The sequence below is a fragment of the Orycteropus afer genome, unplaced genomic scaffold (assembly GCF_000298275.1).
Source record: "Orycteropus afer afer isolate SDZICR_OR568_19922 unplaced genomic scaffold, OryAfe1.0 scaffold00713, whole genome shotgun sequence".
NCBI lineage: Eukaryota > Metazoa > Chordata > Mammalia > Tubulidentata > Orycteropodidae > Orycteropus > Orycteropus afer.
In genome coordinates, this window is record NW_006922300.1 from 285,812 (window position 1) to 295,493 (window position 9,682).

General features: G+C 56.3%; 1 protein-coding gene across 1 annotated transcript in view; it reads right to left on the reverse strand.

Annotated features, from left to right (window-relative positions):
• The window catches only part of LOC103211229 (medium-wave-sensitive opsin 1), an 11,131-nt gene extending 3,402 nt beyond the window's left edge, over positions 1 to 7,729 (reverse strand). The window contains exons 1-4 of the mRNA XM_007957152.2: positions 7,615 to 7,729; positions 3,459 to 3,755; positions 2,128 to 2,296; positions 596 to 761 (exon numbers count right to left, since the gene is read on the reverse strand). Of these exons, the coding sequence (XP_007955343.1) occupies positions 596 to 761; positions 2,128 to 2,296; positions 3,459 to 3,755; positions 7,615 to 7,729 (747 nt within the window). The remainder of the gene's footprint in view (positions 1 to 595; positions 762 to 2,127; positions 2,297 to 3,458; positions 3,756 to 7,614) is intronic.
• Positions 7,730 to 9,682: the final 1,953 nt, after the last annotated feature.

Here is a 9,682-nt window from a genome sequence, read left to right on the forward strand (position 1 = left end):
TGGGAGCGCCAGCCCCTGGATGGGGAAAGGCACCACCCAAAGCACCCGTGTAGACAAGATCCCAACGCCCAATGGGGAGAGGAGTGACAGAAGGGTGGTGTGCCGTCTGTAAGCTTTTCACGGTGAGTGTGGAGCTGGCAGCACGCCTGGGGCCCCACCTCACTTTCCTCCTTTGCCCCGGATGGGCTTCTGGGGTGGGTGAGTGAGGCTGAGGGTGAGTGCCTTGGCCCAGCCCAGCGGCCTTGTGGCAGGCCATGCCCAGGTGCCTTTATGCACTAGGCTTGCAGGTTTCAGTGGCCCGGCCTGGCCGGCAGTGCAGAAGTCTCGGGGAAAGATGCTTTGCCCTCCTGAGGAGCACTGCCCTGGGTCAGAAGCAACGTCCACTCAGCGGGCTCCTCTGCGGGGGGGGAGGGGGCCGGGGGCAAGGGAGCCTGGTTTGAGGGGCTGCCAGCAGCAGGGCCCTGGCATGGGGCCCCAGAAACTGCGTAATCCACACCGCAGCTCTCAACGTTTCCTTCGTGGTGTGGATCCTCTCGTCTGAGGGATTGCTCCCGAGCCTGCCCGACCCGGCCGAGCCACCTAGCGAGGGGCTTACCGCACGGATGGCCAGCCACACGTGCAGGTAGCAGAGCACGATGATGCTGAGAGGGATGATGCAGCACGTGGTCATGAGGACGATCATGTAGGACTGCCCCCCGGGGTACGAGCTGCCGCTGAACACGTCGGGCCCGCACGAGGTCTTCAGGCCGTGAGGCCAGTACCTGGAGGAGAAGGGGCTTGGGCTCGCTCCTGACCTGGGTGGGGCTTGGTAAGGCCTTGCCCCTTTTTTGGTCTCATGTCCCCTCTTTTTTTTTTTTTTTAATTGTGGTTCAGTGCAAATAGCATGAAATTTACCATCAGGGACTTCTTTTAGTCACACTGCTGTGCAGCTGTCACCACTCAACAATTCTGGGTCACTGTCATCACTACAGCCATGTCCCATCTTTACAAAGAGGGCTGAGGCCCTTCTCTCTCTGATGCTCTAAGAACCCCCATGAATACTTGGAGTCAATAGGCAGCAGCTGCCCCCCCCCCCCCAACAGAGAACATTAACTGTTGAGAACTCATGAGGACCTCCCCTGTAGGCCTTGTCTCGGGAGCAAGGGAGCCTGCTGGTGAGACACTTCACCTTGGCCATGGAGCCCTCTTCTCAGTGGCTAGAGTTGGGAGGGACTTGGGCAGAGACTTGGGCAGTGGCCTGTTCCCTGGAAAACTTCATTCGATCTACGACTTCGGATCAATTATTTCAATGTGTTACATTTAGGACATGTGGTCTAGTTGCCAATATCATTGTCATATATCAGTAAGGAGTGAGAACAAAGTCAAAAGGAAGACACGTTTTCACTCCAGCCATCCCATGGTTGGCCACAGTGGTCCTGAAACCTCTCCAGGTCACAGGGCTCTCAGGGGTCTACTGCATTGGCCCACCTTGTGCTCTAGAAGTATGGCCTCCACAGCCAGGTGGCTGGTAAACTACCCTCTGTGTGCCTCAGTTTCCTCGCCTATAAAATGAGGCTACAGGAAGGAGGTGAATTAGATTGACTTGGGTTCTGGCTGGTGCCAAAAGCAGTGTTTGGAGACGATGGGCTTTGGGATCAAACGGACCCAGTCGCAGCCCTGTGTGATCCTGGGTGGCTTGAGTTCCCTCTTAGAGCCTCTGTTTCCTCAGCTGTCAGGGTGGCCAGGAGGATTAACTGGGACAGTCTACGGCATCCCAGCATGTGTCTCTAACAGGCAGCTGCCCTGGGGGAGAGCTTGGAGTCTATGTGAAATGTCCTGTCCTCATCCTTCTGCCTCAGACATTGGGGTCTGTCCCCAAAGAGGCAGCCTGAACAGGACACAGAGGCCATGCCCTGCAGGTCTAAGTGTCCCTGCAACCCAAGCAGTGTCCGAAAGGGGGCCCCCAGAGTGTGCAAGAAAGAGGCCTGGGGTCGAGGGCCGGGCTTGCTTTCCTCTGAGGGTTTCCGTCCGTTTGTTGCAGCTTGTTCACGCAGTCGTGGCCCACCTGTTGCGGCACGCAGGGGTCCAGAGACAGGAACTGATGAGCTCTGGCTCTCAGCTCTCCACCAGCCCCACCTGTGTGCTTACCTGCTCCAACCAAAGATGGGCGGGGCAGTCCAGATGGCAGCCCAGACCCACGAGAAGGCAATACCTGCGGTCGCCAGTTTGGCATCAAATCTCACATTGCCAAAAGGTTTGCAGACCACCAACCATCTCTCCCAGGAAATGATGGCCAGCGACCAGAGGCCTGTGATCCCTGTGGGGGAGAGTGGGCAGGGCTTCCATCCAGCAGGCGCTCTCGGGCAGAGCCAGCTGGAGGGGGCAAGGCCACGCAGCAGGACAGCCTCCAAGGCCACCCCATCCGGTCAAGGCCACCCACCTTGAAAAGTTCATTCGCAACCAAGTGTGTGCAGTTACAGTGGGCAGGGGACTGACGGCCCCTTTCCCGCTTTGGCGCTGCCTGGCCCTCCTCCTCGGTGAGCCTGCAGACACAGTCCCCCTCTGCTGTTCCTGCTCCTCTCCTCCCGTTGCGGCAGGGGCTCTGACCCCCGCTTTGGTCACTGAGTTTCTCGCAGATCAAGTCACGGAATGTTGAAACCCAGCCTCCACACACCTCCCACAGGAAGGGGAGGGACAGGGGACCGGAAGCAAGGGAGGAAGAGGAGAGCAGGGAGGGAGGAAAGAAGGAAAACCATAAACGGAAGAGCAGCCGGAGAGAAGGTTCACATCTGGCGGCCCTGGCGCTCCCCTCCTCTGGAGCCTCAAGCTCTAACCCTGCCCCCTCTGGAGGCAGCTCTGAGGTCCTGCCTGCCCATCCTCTTCCTCTTGGGTCCCTGGGGCACCCTGCCTCACTCCCACCTAGAACACCCACGTCCGGCCTCCTCATCCCTCCTGCCAGCGAAGCCTTCCTTCGTGTGCCTGTGGTGGAACCGGACTGTCCACTGGGATCTGTCCCGTACCACTGACCACTCTGGCCTCCCCTCGGCCACGTGGCCTCATGTGTGGCGTAGTGCTCGGTCCCTGGTCCCTGTGCTCCTCTCTGTCACATGGTCACTAACAAGGCTGAGCTCTCCCTGCATGGGCCGCGCTATGGGCCAACTCCGTGGCCCTGAACGGACTGTGACTGCAGAGCTCTGAGTGCTGGGGCGGGGCGGGGCGAGGATCTGGGACCCAGTCTCCATATTTGAGAAGCCGAGGGGGGCTGGAGTTCTGCCTGGAGCCGCATGCTGGGACAGTGCCGGGCTCTCCCTCCCACTGGGGCTGTAGCCGCCTCCTCCCACCCAGCCCCAAGGCCTCAGCGTGGCTCTGCAGGCCAGCCCTCCCGCGTCTTCAGGGTATCCCTGGCCCAGCTCCTCTGTGTGCCCCAGGCCAGGTTTCCCTTGAGGTGGGGGTGTGGAGGGGGGTTGCAGCGAGCTTACCGCAGAGGGAGACAGTGTAGCCCTCCACGACACACAAAGGGTGGCCGAGGACAAAGTAGCCGTAGATCTGATTCACCACGCTGATGCTGCTGGCGATGACGGTCTCTATCAGGTCAGCCACTGCCAAGTTCACCAGGATCCAGTTCAAAGGGTGGCGCAGCTTCTTGAACCTCATGGTGGCCACCAGCACAAGCCCGTTGGTGAAGACGGAGGCAAGGACCACGAAGAGCATCCAGGCGCTGGTGAGGTGATACACCCACCGGGGGGCAATGTGGTAATTGGGGCCTTCGAAGGGGCCTGGAGCCGGGACGTGCAGGAGAGAGAGAGAGAGAGAGCAGGGTCGCGTGGCTTGGGCCAGGGGGCCATCGGGGACAGACTCGTCCGCTTACCAGCCTGGGAGGAGGAGAGGGCGGGGGGCCCTCGGCCCTCCTCACTCTTCTGCCCCTAGCCTCCCCTTTGCAACCAGTTCTTGTCCCTGAAACATGCTCAGTCCCTCCATCCGGCCTGGCAAGCCCCAGCCCTGCAACTCAGCAAAATGGACGCCTGTCACTTGGCAGTCTGATTCCCCACCCCACCCCGACCCCGGGCCCAGGGGCAAACGCCTTCTGCGCTGTTTCCGAGCTGCCCTCGTGCTCCCCTTCCCTGCAGTTCTCTTCCCTTCCTTGGGCAAATCCTTTCGTACCGCAAAGCCCAGCTCAGAAGTATTGGCTTTCCAGAAGCCTGCCCAATCTGCCAGCTGTCACCCCGCCCCTTCTGTGTGCTACCATGCAGATCCTTCATGTCCCCCCCATCTGGAAATTACCAGTGCACAGGGCTTGTTCTCCTCAGCAGCCAGGATTGGGTCTGATTCGTCTCACATACAGTCAGTCACCAGCACTCAGTGGGTGCTGGCAATGAACGAATCAGCAAGGGCATGAATGAGTGAATGAACGGGTGCAGGAGTAACTCATCTTTCTCAAAATACAGCCGCTTCTTGGAGACACTTCCAGAGTTCTTCGTTACCCTTAACAGAAACTCAGGACCCCTGCAGCACCAGCTGCCATTTCCCCCTCCCTCCAGCTGCTGCTGACTAATCCTCACCTCCTTTCTGATTCTGCAGGTTTGCCTGTTCTAGAGGTTTCGTGTGAGACCGTCCAGTGTTTGTTCCTTGTGTCTGGCTTCTTTCACTCAGAGTCAGGTTTTCAAGGCTCGTCCACATCCTACATAGATCAGGTTCCATTTCTCTTTGTGACCGAGTAAGACCCCATTGACCAGATGGTCCACGTGGTGCTCATCGAATCACCTGTTGATTGACACTTGGGTTGATTCTACTTCTGAGTGATTGTGAATAGAGCCGCTATGAACATTGGTGTATCAATCTATCCACGTGTGTTCCTGTTTTCACGTCTTCTGGGAACATATTTTGGAGTGGAATTGCTGGGTCATGTGGGAATTCTGTGTTTGTTTGGAAACCGTCACCTTCTTCCACAGCTGCCAGCAATGTACAGAGGTTCGGGTTCCTCCCCATCCTCAATGACACAACCATCTGTTGCAGATTAAACTGGGTCCCCTCAAAATCTGTGGGGGCCTCCTCAGCTCTACACCAGTGGGTGGAATCCTGTTTGGAAATCAGATCACAGCTGAGTACGGTGAGCCCTTGATCTAATTACTTCGGAGCCGGACAAAGAGCAGATTAGACGCAGACACACACACACAGGGCAACACCATGTGATGATCACCGAGGAACCAAGGAGCACCCAGGGCTACCACCAATGAAGGCATCCACATGGCTGAGACCCAGACTTGAACTTCTGGCCTCCAAAACTGTGAGACAATAAATGTCTGCCACCCACTTGTGATGTTTCTGTTGGAGCAACACTAGGAGCCTGAGACACCAGCCTAGTGTCGCCATCGACACTTTGGCAAAGCACTTGAAGGGGTTACAGGACTCTCAGTCATATCAGAGAGTTGGGGGTAATCGCAGCCATCACACCACATGCCTCACTGCCACATGCCAGTCCCCACAGAGTCTGGAAAAACAGGCATTAATATCAGCCTGGACTATTAGGACTTTCTCAGGTGCCTGTTACAGAAACCCAGCTTAAGGAAAAGGAGGCTTTCTTGGCACATATGACTAACAAGGACAGGATCAGTCCACCTCCAGCACAACTGGAGCCCAGGGCATAGGACTCTGTCACGCAGCCCTGCTTCTCTCTGTGAGAGCCTTCTGTGTCCCCGGCACAGCGAACTTCCCAAACTCACGGGATGACCTATACCCTCCTGTACTGCAAACTCCGAGTCTGGGACAGATCAGCGACAACTCGGGACCTCTGTGGTGTGGGTCTCTGTGCAGAAGGGAACGGGAAACAGGCCTGGGAGCAGACACTCCCTGGGAGGTCCGGCAGGCTAATTTGAGAAGAGGCTGAACTGGGAGGTGTTTTTAACACTCCGCTTTGCAGGCACATGCAAGGGACTGGAACAATCTGTCGTTATTTGCCATTGAATCAGACCCGACTCCTAGCGACCCCTCCTTGGGTTTCTGAGGCAGTAGCACTACGGAAGTAGATTGTCCAACTTTCCTTCCGAGGAGTGGCTGGTGGGTTTGAACGGCCAGCCTTCTGGGTAGCAGTCAAGTGCCTTAGACACTACGCCACCAGAGCTCCTAGAGGCTACAAACTCACAAAACTGGCCAACCACAGCACCCTTCCAGGACAAACTGAATGAGTACAAATTGTGGGCGGAACAGGGACAAGAGGAGCGAAGGAGAGAAACGATCCATGTAACGGGGAGGAGGGACCAGCAGGCCTCTTCTGCTGCCTCCCAGCACCCCCTCGGCGTCGAAAGCCACTGAAGAGGCCGCTGTCGGTGCAGCTGGAAAGTTCCCAAACTAATTTCAGGAAGAAATGGCTAAGAGAAAAGGTGCACAGTCAACTTTCAGGCAACGTTATTATCAGAAATACGGGGAACTACTTGCACACCCAAGTTCACTGCAGTACTGCTCACAACAGTGGAAGCAGTCCAAGTGTCCTTCGCCAGATGATGGATAGACACCATGTGCTCCATCCATACAATGGAATATTACTCAGCTGGAAAGAGAGCTGAAGTCCTGATATGTGCTATGACACGGATGAACCTTGAACACATGCTGCTGAATGAAGAAAGACACAAAGGACGCATATTGTCTGATCTCATTTACACGAAATATTTTCAATAGGCAAGTGGATGGAGACCAACATGTACTAACGGTTACCGGGGCCAGAGAAGGGTGGGATGAGGAGATATTAAGAGTTACTGAGCTTCTGTTAGGGGCAACAGGAAAAGTTGGACATGGATGGTGGTGATGCCTGCACAACATGGTGGACATAATTCACACTGAATGATACTTGTGAAAAATGTTGAAATGGCAAGTGTTTTGTTACACATATTTTACCACAAGAAAAAAGAGACAGAATCCCAGACATTCCAGCCAATCACAATGTGTGGACCTTATTTGTCCCCTGACTCAAATGAACAGGCTGAAGAAAGGGATGCTATTACTTGGAACTTTGATGCTAACTAGGATGTTTGACGCCATTAAGGAACCATTGGTAAAGTCTTCAGCATGGATAATGGCCTCGTGGGCATTCTCAATCTCATCCGTTGAAGAAGCCTTGGGGTGCTGAGGAAATTCTGAGGTGCAAACAATCATATGGAGGCACAGTGGCTGACTGAATTGGTCTGGAGAGGGCGGGGGGTGGCAATTTGCTGATCACCACTTGGGGACCGCTGAGCAACTCTGGAGGCACATGAGAAGGTCTTGAAGGACCTGAAACTCTTTGGACCAGATGGCTGCTGTGGTCTCCTGCCACCCTGAGGTTCTAGAAGTTACCTGGCCTCTTCTGCTGCCTCCCCAGCACCCTCCCCTCAAGGTTTGCGTCGGGGACACGCTTCCTGGCGGTCCTCCGGCCTCCTCCTGGCCACAGGAGATGCAAACATGAGGCAGACCTGGCGGCACAGGCCAGGTGGACAACATTCGGTCCGCAGTATAAAAAAGGAAGACAGGCCTGGGCAGAGTTCCCCCCAAGGGTTTGAAAATATGTGCTCGAGATGGTAGGGGGCTTTGATAAAGTGCAGCAGAGGGGGGCAGGGCCTGGCGTCCTAGAGAGGCTGCCACCTGGCCAGCCTCCAGCCTACTCACCTCTGGTGGTGTTGCTGCTGGTGGTGTACACAAGGACGCTGGCCCCAGTGCTGTCCTCATAGGCACCCTGCGGCTGCCCACCTGTGAGCCTGTGGGGCCCCCACTGCTGGGCCATGGCTCCTGACAGCCCTGTCTCCTCCATCCAGCAGCCGTGGCACACGGCCGGGGGCCATGGCGCTTTATACCAGCCTGCGGGCTCAGCCCGGCCAGCTCACCTTGAAAGCCCCCAAACCCTCCACCTCTGATCTCTTAATTGGGTGCAGACTTAGAGCTCCTTCCCCCTCCCCCCCGCCGTGGCCCCGTGGTCTCAGCTCAGAGGTACTGGCGGGGAACCAAACTCCCCCTGCCACCCAGCACCCTGTTAGGTCTGATAGAGCACCTTCACATGGGGGCGAGGGAGCAGCCCAAACGCCAGTCGGCCTTGCCCGTCTGGTTCTTATCGGGGCTTCTGGGGACTGCCCAGCAGCGAGTCTTGCCTTCAGCTCCCCCCTCCCCTTGCTCTCCCTGAACACCGGCTGCTTCCATCACCAGTGTGCTTGTCTGGGCCCTGGTGCGGGCCCGCAGGTGCCCACAGAGGCTTGGGTCTTCCTCCCCCTGAGTTCACAACCCTTCCATGGGCTGCCTCTGGTCACACTCTGCCTCTAACTTCCCTTCAGAATGTTCTCCGCGGGCTGCCTCTAGTCACACCCTCCCCTCTCAGCCCACAGCTGCTTGGCTTCTGCCCGTTACCTACAGCCTTGCCTCACTTTCGAGCCCCCCTCCACCAGCCCCCCTCAGGGAGCCTGTCTGTCCTGTCTCGTGTCCTTCCCCTCTGCTCAGTCCAAGCTGCCTTCAGGCACATCCTTTGGGTTGGCCTTTAAAAACTAAGAAAACACAACCCACTGCTGTGAAGTCGGACCCGACTCATAGTGACCCCTCCTTGGGTTTCCGAGGCAGTATCTCTACGGAAGTAGATTGCCCAACCTTCCTTCTGAGGAGTGGCTGGTGGGTTTGAACTGCCAGCCTTCTGGTTAGCAGTCAAATGCTTTAGGCACTATGCCACCAGAGCTCAATGAAACCAAGATGTGGGGCTTTGGCCTCCCTGTTCTTGGTCCTTGTATTCTTAAGGTCCCCAGCGATTGGATCCTCTCTGCCATGCCGGAGCTCAGGTGAATTCCCACCTGGCCACCAATAGCGAGGATGGCCAGGCACTGGGCCAGGGACTGCACGGGGCCCCAGTCTCACCAGGGACCCGTTGTCAGGGTAAAAGCTGCGCTTACTGCCCAAGAGTGCCCAGCCAGCCCTGCATCCACCATTAGGGGCCGATCCATGCCCTTCCCTCAATCCGTCCTGAAGTTCTGACCCTGTGAACGTGACCTAATAAAGTCATACCAGACTGGCCTGGATCCTCAACTGAATGCCTTGGGAGTGGGGTCTTATACAGGGGGCCTGGACTCCCTATGGAGCAGTTCTCCTCTGTAACAGTGGGGTTGCCACCAATCAAAATCGACTTGACAGCAATGGGTTTACAGACACAGAGAGACATACCATGTGATGCCAGGGGAAAAGGACAAAGGCCGTATGCTTCTATTGACAGCAAGTGGCTGGAAGAGGCAACTTGGCAGAGACAAGCCGATTAGTTGCTGCAGGCTGAGGGAGGGGAGACAGGGTGTGAGTGCTTCCTGGGTGCAAGGTTTCTTTCAGCTGTGTGAGGAATGTTCTGGAGTTAGACAGTGGTGCTGGTTCCACTGGGAGTCAGTCAACTGTGTGCCACCGGCTTCTTTATGGATGGTTACACTAAGTCCCACTGGGCACCTTTCCTCTTCTTCTTGTTCAACTAAATGCTCTTTTAGAAACTGGTCCATTCTGCAAGGGGCAAGGTTGTGGTCACTGCTTGGTCACAGCCAACTACCCAGAGGGACCGAGTAGTTGAACCTGAGGGCTCGGGACCATAATCACAGGGGACATCAAGCTCAATTGGCATAACATACTATACAAAACATTGTTCCACTTCCTACTTTGGCGAGTAGCGACTGGGATCTCGAAAGCTAGCAAGCTGCCATCTAGATGCAATGATGGGTCTCTCCTC